The sequence below is a fragment of the Oratosquilla oratoria genome, chromosome 12 (genome assembly GCF_046742065.1).
Source record: "Oratosquilla oratoria isolate Oo_2021 chromosome 12, ASM4674206v1, whole genome shotgun sequence".
In the NCBI taxonomy this organism is placed as follows: Eukaryota; Metazoa; Arthropoda; class Malacostraca; order Stomatopoda; family Squillidae; genus Oratosquilla; species Oratosquilla oratoria.
In genome coordinates this window covers 2,542,115-2,563,985 of record NC_134788.1, presented here as the reverse complement: position 1 = coordinate 2,563,985, position 21,871 = coordinate 2,542,115, and the positions used below count along the sequence as shown (strand labels likewise).

At 41.1% G+C, this 21,871-nt stretch overlaps 2 protein-coding genes across 2 annotated transcripts; both read left to right on the top strand.

Moving 5' to 3' along the window:
* The first annotated feature begins 10,905 nt into the window (after positions 1–10,905).
* Positions 10,906–11,955, top strand: LOC143030158 (uncharacterized). Its single transcript, XM_076193320.1, has one exon. It carries the CDS (start codon positions 10,906–10,908, stop codon positions 11,953–11,955), a length of 1,050 nt encoding a protein of 349 aa, XP_076049435.1.
* A 6,732-nt stretch (positions 11,956–18,687) lies between these two features.
* On the top strand, positions 18,688–19,029 carry LOC143030157 (uncharacterized). Its single transcript, XM_076193319.1, has one exon. The coding sequence runs from the start codon at positions 18,688–18,690 to the stop codon at positions 19,027–19,029; it is 342 nt and encodes a 113-aa protein (XP_076049434.1).
* The last annotated feature ends 2,842 nt before the right edge of the window (positions 19,030–21,871 follow it).

The window sequence follows — 21,871 nt, the reverse complement described above, 5'->3', positions numbered from 1 at the left end:
CCACCTCTTGCGAATAGCGAGAGGGTGTCTCTGACTCTCGCAGATTGCGAGGAGAGGAAGAGCCTGGGACTCTGTGTACAGTGGAAATGGTATGTGATTGTGAAGTTGAGTGGGAAAAGACGTCTGTGGCCGGGTATTGGTGGGTCACGGCAGGTGCGGCTGGGTGCAAAGCCATAGGGGAATCGGCACCGCCTGCGTAGACCGTCTTAACTGAACAAGGATGCCGATGGGCATAGTCAATGGCCGCATGGAGAATGGCAACAATGGACGCTTGCTGGTCTGAGGTGAGGGTGGTGCCGAATTGAGAGGGCATAGCCCGTTTAATGCGGGTTACCGCAGTAAAATTAGCCCACTCATCGCGCTCTGGGTGATACACCGTGTAGACCGAGACCATGTTGGCCAGACGAAGCGCGAATGAAGTGAGTGTTTCGGCTGGATGCATAGTTGCTTCCGCCAAACGATTAGCTAAAGCGTCAGCCGACGCGGGCGCGTAGAAAAAAGTGCGGAACGCAAGTTGGAACGCGTTCCAATCATCAGAATGCCCACTTTTGGCTAACCGAGCGGCAATCGCGGCATCACCGGCAGTTTTCTGCTGAGTGACGGCGATTTTGTCTGCCTCCGGGATCTCGGAGGACCACCTTTCATCTAACAGGGCGAGCCATGATTGCGCGTCCGTGCAAGCAGGCAGATTGGTAGTGGGATGATGGTTAATACCTGATGATATGAATATTGGGACATCTGCAGCCGCCTGCAGTGCCCTTGCCTGGTGGCTGACGGGTACGCCCGTACGCCTCGACATGGCAATGAAATAACCGGCCTAGCTCTAGCTAGCACTCCTGTATGTGCACTGAGTATTTGGAGAGTGTGGACTTTGTAATTTGTATGTATGTTCACTGAGTAATAGGAATGGGTACGTGTACACGAGTTAGTCAAACTCTAACCACCGCTTGCCACCACTATGGTAAAGTGTCCGAATGGTTAGGCTCAATGACTAAAACACGTAGAAATGTGTTGGCTCTTTATTTGTAGCACAGAATATGAAATGTGTATCGGAGGCTGATGGGGGAGAGAACTAATCGGCACTGTGAATAGAATATCACACTTACTCTTTGTGTCCTGTAACCAGCACTTGCTTGACCACGACCGCCTGGTAGCGTAGTCAGAGATAATCTGAGTATTGTCCGGTCGCGGGCTAGTCGCCCTGCTGGGTCAGCCTACCGCGTCATCCAATCAGTTGCTAGCATCTGGGTCACGTGACGACGCGCCGCAGAGAACAATGGTCACGCTAGGTCGCGTCCCCCGCCAACTTAACGCGGGAGCACGTGACCCACCGCGAGATGCTTACCATTGAAATAGTCACGCGTTCTTTTCATGCCACAGAGCGGCGGGGCGCCCCCAGCAGGAGGAGCGGCGGGGCGCTCCCAGCAGGAGGAGCGGCGGGGCGCCCCCAGCAGGAGGAGCGGCGGGGCGCCCCCAGCAGGAGGATCGGCGGGGCGCCCCCAGCAGGAGGATCGGCGGGGCGCCCGCATCAGGAGGATCGGCGGGGCGCCCCCATCAGGAGAAGCGGCGGGGCGCCCCCAGCAGGATGAGCGGCGGGGCACCCGCAGCAGGATGAGCGAAGGGGCGCCCTCAGCAGGATGAGCGGCGGGGCGCCCCCAGCAGGAGGAGCGGTGGGGCGCCCCCAGCAGGAGTGGCGTGGCGCCCCCAGCAGGAGGAGAGGCGGGGCGCCCCCAGCAGGATGAGTGGCGGGGCGCCCGCAGCAGGAGGAGCGGCGGGGCGTCCCCAGCAGGATGAGCGGCGGAGCGGCCCCAGCAGGAGGAGCGGCGGGGCGCCCCCAGCAGGAGGAGCGGCGGGGCGCCCCCAGGAGGAGGAGCGGCGGGACGCCCCCAGCAGGAGGAGCGGCGGGGCGCCCCAAGCAGGAGGAGCGGCGGGGCGCCCCCAGCTGGAGGAGCGGCGGGGTGCCCCCAGCAGGATGAGCGGCGGGGCGCCCCCAGCAGGAGGAGCGGAGGGGCGCCCCCAGCAGGAGGAGCGGCGGGGCGCCCCCAGCAGGAGGAGCGGCGGGGCACCCCCAGCATGATGAGCAGCGGGGCGCCCCCAGTAGGAGGAGCGGCGGGGCGCCCCCAGCATGATAAGCGGCGGGGCGCCCCCAGCAGGAGGAGCGGCGGGGCGCCCCCAGCAGGAGGAGCGGCGGGGCGCCCCCAGCAGGGGGAGCGGCGGGGCGCCCCCAGCAGGAGGAGCGGCCGGGCGCCCCCAGCAGGAGGAGCGGCGGGGCGCCCCCATGAGGGCGGCGGGGCGCCCCCAGCAGGATTGGCGGGGCGCCCCCGGAGGAGCGGCGGGGGCCCCCAGAGGAGCCATCCCATGAATTCAAGGGGACCCATGGCCTGTCGTTACAAATTATACATTTCGATCAAATGTAGTCTACGCTTCTTCGCCGTTTCGTCTCTTGGCATCGTATTGATAGTCGATATTGTATGGCCAGTCAGCCTTTCGAAAGTGTCCCCTAAACACCGTCACCACTGAGGTCATTTCAGAATCATTTTGAAAGAGAAATGCATCTGAAAGTTCCTGTGATCAGACTTTGCACCGTTTCTAACGAAATTATTATATCATGAGAAGTAATGCCGCATAAACGCCTCTCAATCTTCACCGGATATGATATCGTCCGAACACTCCAATTTGTCAAACATATCGTCGCTGTATTCGAATTGTTTATCGTTCTCTAGAGTTGATTTGAAGGCGATCATCTTCCTTTGGAACTCGTGTATAGACGTTTTCACCTGGTCTTGGTATCAGCGTACAACCCAGGGAACGTTTTACTGTGCTCGTCCCTTAGTCTAGCTGCCAACACCTTATCTTCTTAGAACGTCTTCTTCATTATACACTTGGCAGCCATTAGCCATTTCCATAGGTGCTTCTGTCTACGCTTCTTCGCCGTTTCGTATTTTGGTATCGGCCTCGTCGTTATGGCTTCGCCATGGGCGCTTGGACTGCTTCGCGAGAGGACGCTTTACCCCCTGCCCTTCGCTCGCGGCCAATCAATTGTCTCCGTTGCCGTGACGTCAGCGTTCTTGGCCAATCAGTCGTCTGCGTTGCCGTGAGATCACCACTCTCGGCCAATCAGTCATCTCCGTTGCCGTGACGTCACCACTCTCAGCCAATCAATTGTCCCCGTTGCCGTGACGTCACCTTGTATCGGTAGTCGATATTGTACAGCCAATCGCCCTTACGAAAGTGTCCCCCAAACACCTTCATCATTAAGGTCATTTCAGAATAATTTTGAAAACTATATATATATATATATATATATATATATATATATATATATACATATATAATGTATATACAAATATATAATTAAACTAACTAACCAGTCCCTACGTCCTAATGGGTACTTTTTTTTTACTCTAATTGCGGCCAAGCTACTATATGAATCCATTTGGAATGATAGTGTATTTCACACAGGAGGAGCCAAGAAAAGAGGGAGGGAGGGGTGGTGAATGGGAGTGGAGTATGTAGGGATGAAATGGATGGGAGTGGATGTATGCCTTTGACTTTTGGCTACCTCCCTTGTAAGGGGGAAAAAGCCGTTGGCATATGTACAGTATTTGTATGTATACAAATTATAGCGTGAAACATATATGCTCAAAATTATTTAATTTGACTTGAGTTTATTCATTTCAGTACGATATAATTTCACAAACTTTTCAAACCAATGCTAATACAAATGGGATAACCAACGAACATAAAGAATCTAAACAGAGTTACAGGTAAGAATATAATAATATACTAGGAATAAATCAGAACAGCCAAATAAGGGGGTTTATTTTCAATAATGTCAAAAAGATATATACACACACACACACACACACACACACACATATATATATATATATATATATATGTATATATATACATATATACATATATATATACATATATATATGTGTGTGTGTGTGTGTGTGTGTATGCTTACGTGTGTGCGTGTCTATACATATATATATATATATATATATATATATATATATGTGTGTATTTACCTAGTTGTATTTACCTAGTTGTATATTACGGGAAGGGGAGCTATGCTCGTGGGGTCCCGTCTTCATTTCTCATTTTATCTAAACAATTTTTAAATTCATGTATTGTTTTTGCACACACCACTTTCTCATCTAACTTGTTCCAACTGTCTATTACTCTGTGTGGAAAGCTGTTCTTTTTCAAATCTCTTCTATAGCTGTCTTTTTTTATTTTCTTTCCGTGTCCTCTTGTATTTCTGTCATCCCATTTTATCAGATTCTCTCTATCAGTAATTTCTATGCCTTTCATGATTCTGTAAATAGCTATCAAATCTCCTCTCTCTCTTCTTTGCTCTAGTGTCTGTAGTTCAAGTTTTTGTAGTCTCTCTTCATATGATAGTTTTGAGAGTGTTGGTGCCAGTTTTGTAATTGCTCTTTGTATTCTTTCAAGTTTTTTTATACATTTTTTTGTACTTGGTGACCATATTGTTGCTGCATATTCTAATCTTGGTCTTATCAGGGTGATTAGGATTTTCCTCACCATTTCTTCATCCAGGTATGTAAATGCCACTTTGATTGTTCTTATTAGATTATAAGTTTCTCCAAAAATCTTATTTATATGTTTTTCAGGTGACATATTATTCATAACAATGACTCCCAGGTCCTTTTCATTTTCTACTTTTTTTATTCCCTCTTCTCCCAAATTATATGATCCTGTTATTCTGTTTTTACTTTTTCCAAATTCCATTATACTGCACTTTTTTGTATTGAACTCCATCTCCCACTTCTTACTCCATTCCTGTACTTTATTTAGATCTCTCTGTAGTGATTCACAATCTTCTTCAGTTTTCACTCTTTTCAGTAGTTTTGCATCGTATGCAAAGAAGCTCATATAGCTTTCAATTCCTTCATCCATATCATTAATATATATAGCAAACATTATTGGGGCCAGGACTGTTCCCTGCGGGACACCGCTTATTACTTCATTCCATTTTGAGTGCTGGTTTCTTATCACTACTCTCATTTTTCTTTCTTGCAAAAAGTCTTCCATCCAATTTAGTAATTTACCTTGTATTCCTCCTTCAGATTCTAGTTTCTTAAGCAACTTCTTATGTGGTACTTTGTCAAAAGCTTTTTTTTAGGTCTAGAAATGCACAATCAGCCCATCCATCTCTTTCTTGTATTATATCTATTAGCCTTGAATAGAAGCATATTAAATTGGTGACGCATGATCGTCCTTGTCTGAATCCAAATTGCCTTGGATTTAGTACGTTGTTTTTTTCCAAGTATTTTACCCATCTATTTTTGATCATTCTTTCACAAATTTTTGCTATTGTACTTGTTAGAGAGACTGGTCTATAGTTGGTAGGTTCTTCTTTATTTCCTCCTTTATATATAGGTACTATATTTGCTTTTTTCCAATCTTCTGGAACTTTTCCTTCTTTCAAGGAACTGCTTATTATGCTATGTATTTTGTCTGCCAGTTCATTCCTGCATTCTTTCAGAATCCAGTTTGCTATTTCATCTGGTCCATGCGATTTTCTGACATCAAGATTACTCAAGTGTATCAATATTTCATTCTTTGATACTTCTATTTCTTCTATAGGGGGGACTTTCTCTTTCCATTCAATCTCTTCAGGTTGTATGTTCTCCCTTGTAAACACTAATTTAAAATGTTTGTTCATAATTTCCGCCATTTCCATTTCCTCAGTGTATTCAACTCCCCCTTGTCTTAATTTCTCCAAGTCCTGTTTGTTTTTCAGTTTATTGTTTACAAATCTGTAGAATAGTTTTGGTTGATCTTTACATTTTTCTATGACGTCTTTTTCATATTTTCTCTTTTCCTCTCTGCATGTTTGTACATATTCATTTCTATAACTGGTATATATTTTCCATTTTTCAGGTTTTCTGTCTTTTTTCAATCTGGTCCAGGCTTTGTCTCTTTTGTCTTTTAACTCCCTACAGCTTTTGTTGTACCAGCATTTTACATATTCTTTTTCTTGTTTTTGTCTTGGGACATACTTTTCCACTCCTTTTTTGTAAATTTTTGTCAAAATATTCCATTTCTTTTCCACTGATGTTTCTTCTTTGTATATTTCTTCCCAGTTTTCTTGTTGAAAGAATTCTCTTATTTTATCAAAGTTTGTTTTTTCATACATCATTCTTCCTTTTCTATATTGTTCATTTCTTTTGATATATTTTTCTTCATTAAGTTCCAGTTCAATCAATATGTGGTCACTTTTACCTATTGGTGTTTTATATTCAATCTTGTCCACTATTCTAGGTTCAGATGTAATTAATAAGTCTAGTCTCGATGGTTCTTCTTCATTTCTATACCTAGTGTTCTCCTGTATCCATTGTGTCATTGTGTGGTCAATAATCATCTCAAGTAGAGCGTTTCCCCATGAGTCATCTCCACCCTTTACTGTCATTTCTTCCCAGCAGATTTCTTTGCAATTAAAGTCGCCCATCATAACTATTCTTCCTCCATCTTCCATTATTTTATTTAATGTTATCTTTGTGTCCTCTAACATACTTTTATGTTCACTCTCCTCACATGAGGCTGTTTTTGGAGGCACATAATTTATCACAAATTTTCTGCTCTTCTTATCTCTGTCTTCCACTTCTATCATAATCATCTCTACTGTATTCTTTCCATATATGACACCTTTCACGTTTATATCCTTCTTTGTCAGGAACATAACTCCACCCCCTTGCTTTTTCTCTCTGTTTCTAATCCAATAATTGTATGCATCATGTCCTACACTGTTGGCTTTTAATTTTGTTTCTACAATTCCCATTGTGTGTGTGTGTGTGTGTAAATATATATATATATATATATATATATATATATATGTATATATATATATATATATATATATATATATATATATATGTATGTATATATATATACAGGTATAGTTAGGTTTAGGTTATATAGTAACTCTGCAGGGTAGGACATTTCGGCCAGTCCTCTAAATGTTGCTATTATTATTTACTTATTGAAAAAAATATATAATTAAAAGAATTTTAAAAATTACTTATATATCATTTCATGTAACATTTTTTGCACATACTGTGTGAAAACGAAATTAAATTTATGAAACAAATTATTTAAATTAAAATCATACAGTGCACCAAGCCAGGGCACCAAGCCTTCAAGCTTAAAAAGTTATTCTCGCTGGGCCGAAATCACTGGTGATTTCGGCCCAGAAAAACCCTGGCCCGAAATCACCTGATCCCATTTTCAATTTCACTTTCCTCCGTCTCTGATTGGTCGCTACTACTATAACTGGTCAGCAGCTCATAAGGATTGTCTACATTATTACTGCTGGTAGCATCAGAGCATAGATATGCACCTACTTGTACCTCACAATCATTTAAACTGGTACTACATTCGTCCTTCTCTGATGTTGAATTAACTCTGCTTGTACTGGCAATGCTGCCGGTAACATCCTCGACATTTTCTTGCAAATAGGATACAAACTTTCGCTTCTGTCTCCGACGCAAAGTCCAGGAAGAAGACATTGCAGCAATTGGTATAAATGATAAAAGTGTAAAGGCAGTCACAACCAAATTTTGAGAAAAAATGCGCAACACTTCCCACTTTCCACATTAGACCAACACAAACTCCTCTATTCTTTGGCATCAAATCAACTTAACAAGCGACCATAAGAAAGGTTCCAATATTTTTTGGCATAGACGTAACGTGTTATAAATCCATGTTATCAATTGTAGATGTGAGAGATAACCAGTTATTTGAATTTATTTCCTCCTGTTATTAACAAAAAAGTAAAACTATAGTTAAGGGTAACTGGATTCTTTTTACGTTTTTTTATGATACTTAAATAGACAAGAATTAATATAATGTCATGCACATAACCAAAGACTATCCTATATAGTCTTTGGTTATGTGCATGGTATTATATTAATTCTTGTCTATTTAAGTATCATAAAAAACCGTGGAAATAATCCAGTTACCCTTACATAACCAAAGACTATAGGCGTTTTTACCAGTACATCAGAATATCAAACGCTATCAAAACTGTTTGATGTTCTTGCTTGGTTTTATATATAGTCTGTCAAACGCCTGTCCCAGTCGTTTGATAGAACCAAGAAAGAACATCAAACAGTTTTGATAGCGTTTGATATTCTGATGCGCTGGTAAAAACGCCTTTTGGTTAAGAACATAAGAAATAAAGGAGACTGCAAAAGACCATAAGGCCTACACTAGGCAGCTCCGTATCCATCACCACCTGTCGTCCCCATCCATAAAGTTGTCTAATCGTTTTTTAAAACAACTGATAGTTTCAGCGCTTACTACGTGGTTACTAAGTTTATTCCATTCATCGACCACCCTATTTGTAAACCAATTCTTGCCTATTTCCTTCTTAAATCTAAATTTGTCCAGTTTATACCCATTACTGCGAGTCCTGCCCTGTTGTTTTATTATGATGACCTTGTTTGCATCACCCTTGTTATAGCCTTTGATCCACTTGAACACTTCTATTAGATCACCCCGCACTCTGCGTCTTTCTAGAGAGTGTAAGTTTAGGTGCCTAAGCCTCTCTTCGTAAGGCAAATTTCCGAGTCCTTGTATCATTTTGGTCATTCTTCTCTGTACTGATTCTAGTGAATTTATGTCCATTTTGTAGGACGGAGACCAAAACTGTACCGCATAGTCAAGGATGGGTCTAACTATCGCTAGATAGAGTTTAATAATTACCTCTGCACTTCTATTTGTTACCGTCCTAGCAATGAAGCCTAATGCTCTGTTTGCTTTATTTCTGGCGCTAATGCACTGCTTCCTGGTTTTAAGGTCCGGACTCACCAGAACTCACAAGTCCCTCTCGCACTCAGATTTTTCTAAAAACGTGTCATCTAAGTTGTATCTATTTTCGGGGTTGTGTAGCCCTACGTTTAACACGCTACACTTAGAGACATTGAAGTTCATTTGCCATTTCACCGACCATGTTAACAGTTTATTAAGATCATCCTGCAGAATCTGGGCGTCTTCTCCTGACCTAATTAGGCGTCCTATTTTAGTGTCGTCCGCAAACTTACTAACATCACTATTTAACCCATCGTCTAAGTCGTTTATATACATAATGAATAATAAGGGACCCAAAACCGAGCCCTGGGGGACCCCGCTAGTAACATTGCCCCACCTAGATTTTATTCCATTTATGGTGACCCGCTGTTTTCTGTTACTAATCCAAGCTCTAATCCATTCTAACACTTTTCCTCCTATGCCATGGGCTTTGATATGCACCTACTTGTACCTCACAATGCACAATCATTATGTGCATTGCATTATATTAATTCATGTCTATTTAAGTATCATAAAAAAACGTAAAAATAATCCAGTTACCCTTACCTATAGTTTTACTTTTTTGTTAATAACAGGAGAAAATCAATCCAAATAACTGGTTATCTCTCATATCTACAATTGATAACATATGCCAAAAAATATTGGAACCTTTGTTATTGTCGGTTGTTTTGGCTCCAAAGAATAGAGGAGTTTGTGTTGGTCTATTGCGGTAGGTGGGAAGTACTGCGCATTTTTCTCAAAATTTGGTGGTGACTGCCTTTACACTTTTACCATTTGTACCAATTGCTGCAATGTCTTCCTCCTGGACTTAAGTTTGTATCCTATTTGCAAGAAAATGTCCAGGATGTTGCAGGTAGCATTGCCAGTACAAGCAGAGTTAATTCAACATCAGAGAAAGGACAAATGTAGTACCAGTTTAAATGATTGTGAGGTACAAGTAGGTGCATATCTATGCTCTGATGCTACCAGCAGTAATAATGTAGACAACCCTTATGAGCTGCTGACCAGTTATAGTAGTAGCGACCAATCAGAGACAGAGGAAAGTGATATTGAAAATCAAATGGGATAAGGTGATTTCGGCCCAGCGAAAATAACCTTTTAATTAAGCTTGAAGGCTTGGTGCACTGTATGATTTTAATTTAGATAATTTGTTTCATAAATTTAATTTCGTTTTCACACAATATCATGGTATGTGCAAAAAATGTTGTTACTTGAAATGATATATAAGCAATTATTAAAATTCTTTTAATTATATATTTTCTTTCAATAATAAGTAAATAATAATAGCAACATTTGGAGGACTGGCCAAAACGTCCTACCCTGCAGAGTTCTGGCTGAAACTTCTGTGGCCGAAACATCTTACATTCGATGCACTTCCCCCCTGCATGCTCACTAATGATGTTGAACTTCTGGGCTGGGTTGTTAAAAAAAAATGTTTGCACTATCTTGGCGTTAAATCTATCTTGACATTAAACATCATGGTAACACAGAGCGTTACCATGACATTTAACATCAAGATAAACTAACGCCAGAATTATTTTTTTGAACAATCTATCCCTAGACTCCGTGTTATCAATGACAATGTTAGACAACTTTTTGTGCAATAATAACACCATTTACCTTAGTACACACACGAAAGTTGTATAATTTTAATTTAGATAATGTTTAATAAATTTCATTTCATTTTCACACGGTATGTGCAAAAAATATTGTTACTTGAAATGATATATAATTAATTTTTTAGAATTCTTTTAATAATATATTTTCTTTCATTAATAAGTAAATAATAATAGCAACATTTGGAGGACTGGCCGAAATGTCCTACCCTGCAGAGTTCTGGTGATTTCGGCCCAGAAAAACCCTGGGCCGAAATCACCTGAAACCTTGATAATGATGCACAAATGGAAGTGTTGTTGCCCTACAAATCTGTAGACACCGAAACCTTGGCGACGAGGTAATTTTGCAGTTTTCTAAGGTTAGGTGTGACTATAGCCTAATCTATGTTGAGGTTAGTTTTCTTGTTTTCTCTGGTTTGGTGAAGTTCTTTGTTCTTGGCTAACCATGGCTAGTAGGGTTGGTTCAATTGAACCGTACAATGAGTCAGAGGAGGATTTTGATTCGTATGTCAGTAGAATTAAAATGTATTTTGTTGCTAATGATGTGGGTGACGCAAAGAAGGTGGCTGCATTCTTCACGTTGGCGGGACCTAAAATCTTTGGATTGGCTAGGGATTTGCTCTCTCCTGCAAAACCGGAAGAGAGTGCTTTAGATAAAGTTCTTGATACACTTAGGGCACACTTCAAACCTACGCCTGTTCTTATCTATGAATGTTATAAATTCTATTCTCGTGCCCAGAAGTCTAATGAGTCCGTAAAGGATTTCGTAGCTGCGTTGAAAGCTCTTGCCCACACTTGTGAGTTTGGGACAATGTTATCTCAGATGCTACGTGATAGATTTGTAATGGGTCTTGCTAGTGATAAGATTCAGCAAGTATTGTTGACTGAGTCTGAGTTAACCTTTGAGAAAGCTATTAGTATGGCTACAGCTAGGGAGACGGCATTGAAGGATGTTCAAGCTATGGCTGGTGGCTCAGTTCATTATGTACCTAGTAAGCAGCCGGTTACTAAGAAGACTTCCACCTCAAATCCTAATTCTAGTACAGTTTCTAAGAGCTATCCTTATAGTAAGACAAAATCCACTAATGTTTCCAGTGCTAGAAATATGTCCAATGTTCCTAAGACTCCTTGTTCAGGGTGTGGTAAGTTGCATTGGAAGCGTGATTGTCCTTTCAAGAATGCTTCGTGTCATTTGTGTAAACAGAAGGGGCACCTTAAGAAGATGTGTTACACATCGAAGTCCAAGACTACTCCGTCAAAGGGTAATGTAAACTTTACTGACTGTAACGAGTTGCCCACGGAGTCCTCAGTTGATTCCAGTTATGAATATGTATATGTTATTTCAGAGAATGTAAGTGACGAGCCTATCATGGTGGATGTCACCCTAGATTCAGTGCGTGTTCCTATGGAGATGGACACAGGCGCTACTTGTTCTTTAATGCCTCGATGTCAGTACGAGGGTTTTTGGCCTGTGAATCAGAACGTCCTCCGCTAAATGCATCTCTTACAATGGTGAATGCGTATGGAGGTACACCTCTAAAGGTATTGGGAGACATAACTGTCTCTGCTAAACTTGAAGATGGTTCCTCAGTAGATGCGACAAAGTTGGTTGTAGTCGAAGGGAAAGGTCCATGTTTAATGGGTAGAGTTCTCATGAGGAGGCTAGGCCTGTTAAAGGATGCTAATAAACTCTCAGCTGGTTCTGCTATTGCTACATCTATGTTGCATGATTTTCCTGAACTCTTTTCAGAGGGGTTAGGTTGCTATAAGGAACGTCGGTTCACTATAGAGGTTGATCAGCTGGTCCCACCAAAGTTTTGTAAAGCACGTACTGTTCCGTACACACTCAGGGCTAAGATTGATCAGGAGATTGACAGACTCCTTGAAGAAGGTATTATCTCTCCGGTGACTAATAGTTCTTGGGCCGCACCGGTGGTTCCAGTGGTGAAGACTAATGGTAAGATTCGGTTGTGTGGAGACTATAAACTTACTGTAAATCGAGCTGCTAGACGCGACACTTACCCTATTCCGACCCTTGATGATTTAATCAGTGGATTAAGTGGAGGTAAAGTTTTCTCAAAGTTGGACAAGTCTCAGGCATATGCTCAACTATGCCTTGACGAGGATTCTAAGAAGTACACTGTAATTAACACACATCGTGGTCTTTTCCAATATAATAGGCTGAGTTTTGGGATTTCTGCAGCTCCTGGAATTTTCCAACGGGCGATGGAGCAACTCCTGAAAGATTTACCGGGGGTGTTCGTGTATCTCGATGATATTCTAATCACCGGGGCTAGTGAGGTTGAGCACCGAGAATGACTAAGAACAGTCCTAGCAACCCTTCAATCGGCTGGGTTGAGGTTGAGCATTGAGAAGAGTACTTTAGGTGTTCCATGTGTAACATATTTGGGTTACAAGATAGATAAGGAAGGACTACATCCTACAAAGGATAAAGTTCAGGCTATTGCAGATGCACCTGCACCTACTAATGTTTCTCAATTGAGATCCTTTCTAGGGCTACTAAACTTCTACTGAAGGTTTATACCTCAAGCTTCCTCTAAGTTGGCACCTTTAAATAACTTACTAAAAGCTAAAACTCCATGGGTCTGGGGTAAGGAACAAGAATCTGCATTCTCCGCATGTAAGGAGACTTTTGAAATCAAAAGCGCTGGTGCATTTTGATCCAAAACAACCGTTAGTAGTTGTAGCTGATAGCAGCTCATATGGTATAGGAGCTGTACCATGTCATGTAATTGATGGTGAGGAGAGACTTATCTGTTTTGCCTCTTGCACGCTAACATCTTCAGAGCGAAACTATGCTCAGCTAGAGAAAGAGGCACTAGCTATTGTCTATGCTTTGCGCAAATTTCACAATTATTTGTGGGGTCAGAATAATTTTGATGTTATTACTGATCATAAACCCTTGTTAGGAATCTTTTCACCTAATAAAATTATTCCTCCTATGTCTTCAGGACGAATCCAACGTTGGTCATTGCTACTCCAAGCTTATAAGTTTACATTACGTCATCGGTCGGGTGCACTCCTTGGTACCGCTGACGCACTTAGTCGTCTTCCTTTGGTGTCTACTACAGATTCCACTCCAGTGCCTGCTGATTGGACTAACTTAGTACATTTTCTAGAATCTTCACCCGTAGGTAGTGGAGATATCAAAGAACATACTCGGAAAGACCCTACTCTATCGAAGGTCATGCGCTTTTGTGAATTAGGTTGGCCTTCTAATACTAAGACTTTGAATAGTTCGGAATTTACTCCTTTTATCAGAAGAAGGGATGAACTTTCAATCCAAGATGGTTGTGTTTTGTGGGGTTCTCATGTGGTTGTTCCTCCAAAATTGAGAACTAGGCTAATGGAAGAACTTCACATGGGTCACTCAGGCTCATCACGCATGAAGGAACTTGCCTGTAGCTATGTGTGGTGGCCAAATTTGGATAAGGATTTGGAAGAATTGACAAATTCTTGTCAAGAGTGTTTAGCTCTCAGAACTATGCCTTCTAAGGCAGAGCTACACCCTTGGGAATGGCCTGATCGCCCATGGCATCGTCTTCACGTTGACTATGCGGGTCCTGTAGATGGTCGCTATTTTATAGTAATAGTGGACGCTCACTCGAAGTGGGTGGACGTTTATCCTACTTCTGGTACTACAAGTACGGAAACTATCAAGTGCTTGCAACATTCCTTTTCGAGATTTGGACTTCCAATGTCAATTGTATCGGACAATGGTCCATGTTTTATATCTCAGGAGTTCAAAGAATTTTGTAATAATTCAGGAATTAGGCACATCACTACAGCAGTATACAAACCTTCTACCAATGGTTTGGCAGAGAAAATGGTACAAACTCTCAAGAAGGCCATACGTACCTCTAAGTCAGCTATTCAGGATACTCTGGACAGATTTTTATTTAATTATAGATTAACTCCGCATTCTACGACTGGTGTCTCACCAGCCGAGTTGATGTTTGGCAGACGCCTCCGCTCGCGTCTGGACCTTTTATGGCCTGCAGATGGTGTGTCTTCTAGAGTATCTAAGAAACAGCAAGCACAAAAGAAAGAACATACTAATGCTCCTCGATCTATACACCTCTCACCTGAATCACTAGTGATGATTCGCAACTATGTCCCTAATGGTTCTAAGTGGATCCCTTCTACAGTTGTAAAACAAACTGGTCCTTTGTCCTATCAATGTTCAGTGCCTTCTGGTAAGATAGTAAAGAGGCATCAAGACCAAATTATAACAAGAACAATTACTCCACCTGAACAAAGTTCACCAGTGACTACTTCAGTTAGTTCCCCTGCAAAACTTCCTATTTCAGAAGCAACTATGATAGCTCATCCTTCTCCATCTAGACAAGAAAATGTCAAACCTAATAGTATATCTTCCCCGTCTCCTAAGTTGCGATGGTCCTCTAGGGATAGGAGACCTGTTGTGAGATTAGATTTGTAACTTACTAAAAGTGGGGGAAGGGAAGGGATGGGAGTATTTTTACATACATACATATACCAAGGCTTTTTCCCCCTTTCAAGGGAGGTAGCCAAAAAGGGAAAGGCATAAAAACACTCCCACCCATTTCATCCCTAAATACACTCCACACCCCTCCCACCCTCCCTCTCATCTGAGCACCTCCTGGATGACGGGTCATCCCTGCACCTTGCCCACCACCCTGGGTCAGAAGCAGTGTCGCAAGACACAGCACATCCACAGCAAGGCCACTTCATTTAATCAGCGACCCCCCCTCTCCGTCCCCCCTTGCATATAAGGAGAGGACGGGGAGAAATCCCTTCGGGCTGCGTCAAAATTTGCTTTAATGGGGACATTTTTTTGCATCTAAAGGGAGGGAGAGATATTTTGACTAAGGGTGGAGGGGTGCAGTAGCGTCATTTAAACTAGTCACTAAAAACACAAAACAAATTAATGACGCTTTCGGACGTAGAGCGCACGCGGACGACAGCCTGACGTCGGCAGAACGGATTGGTCATTCAGCAGTCGACCACAGTACAGTCAGTTGTTAGGAGCACAAGTTGGGTAGCAGTACATTGCCTACCAACATAACGTATACTTAACTACTTACATATTGACACACCAGACGCCGGTAAGACAATCTAGGGAGACAGGTACGTAAGATATTATGGACGATTATGACTAAACGGACTTACACTTTTGCGTACCCGGCTTGCCGCGATTGTTCCTACCGGCCCCTACCTTTTTCTATGGGACCTGTGCCAACCGTAAGTAATTGATACATATTGTTAATGTTTGCCTAATTCTATTCTTTATATGCGGGTACGATCCTGCAGGAACATTCCTAAAAAAAGTAAAGGCATAAGAGGGTCAGAGTTTCCCAACCAGTACCCTAAGGCTACGATTACTATGGATGCGAATTCTGACGAATATCTGTTTGGACGAGTTCTGACGAATTTGAAGAAGAAACAAATGCCATGCATTCCAATGAGTGTTTACAGTGGCGGCAACGAACACGTCAGAACACGTACAAAGTCGTCAGAAACAATTGAGCATTCAAACAAGTTTGATTTTTTCATGCGACCTGCGTCTGTTTTTGGTATTTTTGTGCGTTGAATTTAGCTTGATTTTATTATTCCACCGGGGGGCAAAGTCCGACTGCCACCTCCCTGTGGTGCCCCCTGGGTAATGGTAACAGCGACAACCATGGACCGGAAACAGACAGGCGAAGGAAATCCGAATGGGAACGATTAATGCTGCTACTCTGAATGGAAAGGAAGAAGAGGTGGTTATGATGATGAAGGAGAGGAGACTGGATTTGCTGGGAGTGTGCAAAACAAAAATGACGGGTTCTGGATCCAAACTTATCCATGATAATTATCATTTGATATACAAAGGGAGAGAACAAGAAAGGAAGTATGGAGTAGCATTGAAAATGACCCAAGAAATGGGTGAAAAAACAAGATTCATCAGCGATAGAATAATCACAATAACCATCAAATTATCCACCAGAAAGATAACTTTAATTGAAGTATACTCGCCACATCAGGGAAGATCGCAAGAGGAGAAGGAAGACTTCTATCAAGCACTGCAAGAAACAATCGATGACAACAAAGGAGTAGGAGGAGACGTAATAATTATGGGAGATTTAAATGCCCATGTAGGAACAGACAGAACCAGAATGCAAGGTGTAATGGGAGCATTCGGAATTGGTGACAGAAATGCGGACAGTGTGTTCTTAACTGACTTTTGTCTAAGAAATCAAATGTCCATCATGAGCACGTACTATGAACATCAGGAAAGCCACAAATGGAGTTGGTACAGATGGAATAGTGAAGTTGGTAATTACACATAAAAGTCCATGATAGACTTCTTCGTAACTAATAAAAAAAACTGTTTAGAGATATTAAGAGCTTACTGTCAGTATCCCTTGACCCTGACCACAGGCTTGTCCTTGCTAAGCTGACAATAAAACCCCCCCAAAAGGCAACGGAAGGTGCTGAGGGAGAGATTTTGTTTGGAAAGGCTAAAAGAAAGGAAGGTAGCAGAAGAATTCCAATCAAAAATAAGGAATCTTAAGCCTGATGGTAATGACATTGTCGATGACATAGAAACAGAATGGGAAAACTTTAAGAGCAAGGTAATCGAGGGAGCCAAACAAGTAATGCAAAGAAAATTGGAGGAAAAAAAAGAAAATATGGTGGACAGAGGAAGTGAGGGAAGCTATCAAAAGAAAGAACACATCGTTCAGGAAATGGACGCAAAGAAGAAACATAAATACTAGAACAGCATGTGTTGAAGCAAGAAATGAAGCAGAGCGCATAAAAAGGGAAGCAAAGAAGCAGGCATGGGAGAAGCTAGGTGATGAACTGGAACGAGACATACAAGGCACTAGGAAACTAATATACAGCATTGCTAGAAACTATAGGAAAAAGAGAGGAACCTACAGCAAGAACCATAAAAGACAAAGAAGGTGTTCTACTCACAGAATAGGAAGAAATAGACGAAAGATGGCAAGAATACTTCTCTGAAGTACTAAGGACAACTGAGGAACCACAAATTCAGGAATTAGGGGAAGAAGAAGGGATAACAACTGAAGAAGCTATAAATGAAAGTAGTATTAGCCGTGAAGAAATAAAACTGGCACTGAAAGATGAAAAAAGGAAAAAGCCCAGGCGTCGACAAATTACCAGCAGAGCTGCTATATGCAGGTGATGATATGATTGACTGGATTCACAGACTATTCTCTCAAGTCTGGAAGGAAGGGAAAGTACCTGAGGAATGGGGGAAGGCAATAATCTGTCCCATATATAAAAAGGATGACAGAAGTGAATGTAAGAACTATCGCGGAATCTCCTTGCTCTCTCACACTGGAAAAGTATATGAGAGGATATTGGAAAGGAGACTAAGAAACTCAATTGAGGATGTATTGGAAGAGTGTCAGTGCGGCTTCAGATCAAACAGAGGCGTGATAGATCTAATTTTCACAATAAAAATGATAATGGACAAGAGTTGGGAATGGGCAAAGGACTTGTACATAGTTTTTATTGATCTAGAGAAAGCCTTTGATACTGTCCCAAGAGTTAAACTCTGGGAGGCTCTGAGAGATCCAGTTTATAGAGTACCACCACCATTGATAAGAGCTATAATAAGTATGTACCAAAATTGCTCAAGTGCGGTTAGGTCTCAGGGATCCGAGAAATGGTTTAGTGTGGATTCAGGTGTGAGGCAAGGAGGGGTGCTATCCCCTATCCTGTTCATTATATACATGGACAGAATTGTAAAAAGAATAAACGTAGGGGAGGATGAAGCACTGACCTTGGCATATGCTGATGATGTGGCATTGGTCACAAGAACTGTCACGGAACTACAAGAAGAGCTTAACAAATGGAATTCTGAACTAGAAGATGCGGGCATGAAGATTAACAAGAGAAAGACTGAAGTAATGATGGTGAGCAGGCAGAGACAAATTAGAGGTGAGATTGGGAGATGCTGTACTGGAGCTGGTAGACAACTTCAAATACTTGGGAGTGATGATAAATGAAAAATGCAGTATGGAATTTGAAATAAACAATCAAATAGCCAAGTTTTCACAAAATGTTTGGCTAATGTACCTTCTATTTGAAGAAAAACATATCTACCAGAGTTAAAATACTTATATATAAGAGTATACCAAGACCACTACTAGTATATGGTTGTGAGTGCTGGGTGCTGACAACAAAATTAAAAAGTAAAGTACAGGCAGCTGAGATGAGAGTACTAAGGCTCATCAAGGGAGTGACACGTAGAGACAGGCTAAGGAATGAAGACATAAGGGAAGAGTTGGACGTGGAACTGATACTACATTTAATCGAAAGAGCTCAGTTAAGATGGTATGGGCATGTCATGCAAATGGAGGAAAATAGAGGACCATTGAAATACTACAAATGGAATCCAGCTGGTAAGAGACCCGTCGGAAGGCCAAGGAAGCGATGGAAAGATGGAATATGTGAAGTAGTGGCTGCCCAAGGGGAGACGCTAGACCATGTTGAGGAGACGGAGTTGTTTGCAGACAGAGGAGAGTGGAGAGCATTCACGAGGCACCATGACTGACAGGGGAAACCCTACCTGGTGTATGGTGAGAAAGGTGAGAAAATTTATTATTCCACCATGGATAACGATAAATTGATCAGCCGTGTGTGCGAGAACAGGTGTTTGTGGAATACGAGACAAAAATTACCATAACAGAGATATTTCTCGGCAAAAGTGGGAGAAGGTTGCTATAGAACTCAACACTAGCAGTAAGTACAATTTTTTATTTTGATGTGGGGTTTACACTTTAAGCAATTAAAAATTGGGACATAATTTACTATTACAGAATTTCTTGCACATTACTTGCTGTAATTAATGGTAAATGATTTATAATATAATTAATTCTATATGTTTTTAGTGAAGAACTAGATAACTTTGCATATACAGACAGTGGTTTATAGCGGCTCAGGCACGGTTCGGGTATTGTTCAAAGCCAAAATGTTTACAGTGTGTCATTACAGTGTATTTTTTTTATATTTTTTGATGACTTCCTGTGTGTGTTATTTTACTTGAGACCATAACATACCACTACAAAGATTATGAGAATTTTTTATTACCTAATAAGCAATTCTGTAATAGTAAATCTTGACCAATAATTGGTTTAAGTACATAAGAAATTATGATTAATGCTTACATTTTATCCATCAAGAACATGACTTTTAGAGCTATAGATTATTACAGTAGGTTGTATTGAACCGGAATTTCACCTGCTGGACTAACAAAATAATTCTTCAAGGTTTCTCTAGCCTCATTTGCGCTTCTTCCGTAGTGATTATATCTCCGTGAAACTGGGACATTACATTGTGTAGGGGCTCAATGTCCATCTCAGGAATATCAAGGGAAGTAAGACCTTCCTTATCGATGATTGTTACGCAAAAGACAAACACATTTAACTACAATGTCTACTTTATCAGGATAGATTTGCAGTTCAGTTTTTAAACACCTCCATTTTGCTACCAGAATACCAAAGGCACATCCCATGCACCGTCTAGCTCTTGATAGTCTATAATTAAAAATCCGTTCTTCAATAGTAATTCTTTGCCTTGAATATGGTTTCATTAAATAAGTTTTCAGAGGATAGGCATCATCCCCCAAACAGAACAAAGGGTGCTGAAATGTTGGTTGAAGGAATATTTTCATTCTCTGGTATGCTTAAAGTGTTTGCTTCAAACCGTTGACAAACATTTGAATCTGAAAAGGTTCCCCCATCACTTTGCTTACCGTAAGCTCCAACTTCAACAGCAATGAACTTGTAATTTGCATTAGCTATTCCCTGCAATACAACAGAAAAATAACCCTTATAGTTGAAATATATCGACCCTGTTTGTTGGGGACATTTCATGCGAATGTGTTTCCCGTCTATACAACCGATGCAGTTGGGGAAGTTCCATTTGTTGTAGAAGTCTTTCGCAATGGTCTTCCATTCCTCAGTAGTAGGCAAAGACATATGTATACCTCAGAAGCACTCCCATATAGCTTGACAAGTTTCGTACACTATGTTTCGAATAGCACAGTGTGAAATTCTATAGGAGAAGCTTAGTGCTCGAAATGACATCCCAGTTGATAGAAATATGTAATAAGAAACAACTATTTACTATGAAATAAATCAACATATATATTAAAGCAAAAATTCAAAACACTAACATGACACTAGTTTACAATTTAACACATTATTATTTTTTCCTCTCTAATTTCAGGTGAATCAGCCAAAACTAAGTGGCGAGGTTTGAGGTACACATTTTGCAAGGAACTGGCCAAGAATCCTACAAAATGGAGTGGAGATGAAGGAGGAATCATAAAGAGTGTAAATGGTCCTATTTCAAAAGCATGGAGTTTCTGAAGGACCAATTTCAAAAAAGAAAATTGCAGGGCAATGTCCCGAGTGAGGCAACATTTGATGAAGACACCAAGAATTCAACTACTACTTTTTCCCCTGATCCCCCTGAAATCGAACCAGAATCACAAACACAAACTGGCGAATCACCTCAGAACACGACGAATGAAACGCCACCACAAAACTTTGCTGCTCCTCAGAAAAAATGGCCGAGTTAAATAATGCCACTACGGTTAAAAAATTGATTATGCTTGAAGAGCAAAAAATTCAAATGTTCAAGGAAAGAAATTCAGCTTCTCTAAACGAAGATCCGGACTATCGTTTTCTCACGAGTTTACTGCCATATTTGAGGAAAGTACCAAATGAAAGAAAAATGTTTGTGAGAACTTAACTCCAACAAGTGTTTTGTGAAGAGGATCTTTTGGGGTTCAGAGGTCAACATTTAACAGTACAGCCAATCCACCATCCAACACACTCATCGACGAGTGATAGTTGGGCAAGTGGGTCAGAAGTGGAACCTCGCCATGAAGACCTTGCTTCATTCTTTTCAAGTGTGACATCAGATACAATTTCAAAATGCAAGTGCCATTCATTCTATTGTTATATTTTATTTCACTATTTTTATTTTTTGCAAGTGCCATTTGTTTAATTTTGTTCAATTGTATTTCACCAGTTTGCATTTTCATTTTTGAATATGTATATCAAATTTCATGGAAGTAAATAATTGAATTATTTTTTGCAAGTGCCATTTGTTTAATTTTGTTCAATTGTATTTCACCAGTTTGCATTTTCATTTTTGAATATGTATATCAAATCTCATGGAAGTAAATAATTTCATTTTTGAATATGTATATCAAATTTCATGGAAGTAAATAATTAAATTCAGTATAAATTTTTTCTTACCTTAAAGTTACAGCCAGTCTTTGTTTTGCTGAAATACATTCACAAAAATTTGATAACTTTTTTATGCTTTCTTCTATCCCCTTCAGTATGCATTCAAATGTTGCTGGTCTCATCCTGAAATAGTTG

Coding starts and splice junctions, on each gene's coding strand:
- LOC143030158 (XM_076193320.1), top strand. CDS start 10,906: ATGGCTAGTAGGGTTGGTTCAATTGAACCGTACAATGAGTCAGAGGAG.
- LOC143030157 (XM_076193319.1), top strand. CDS start 18,688: ATGAGAGTACTAAGGCTCATCAAGGGAGTGACACGTAGAGACAGGCTA.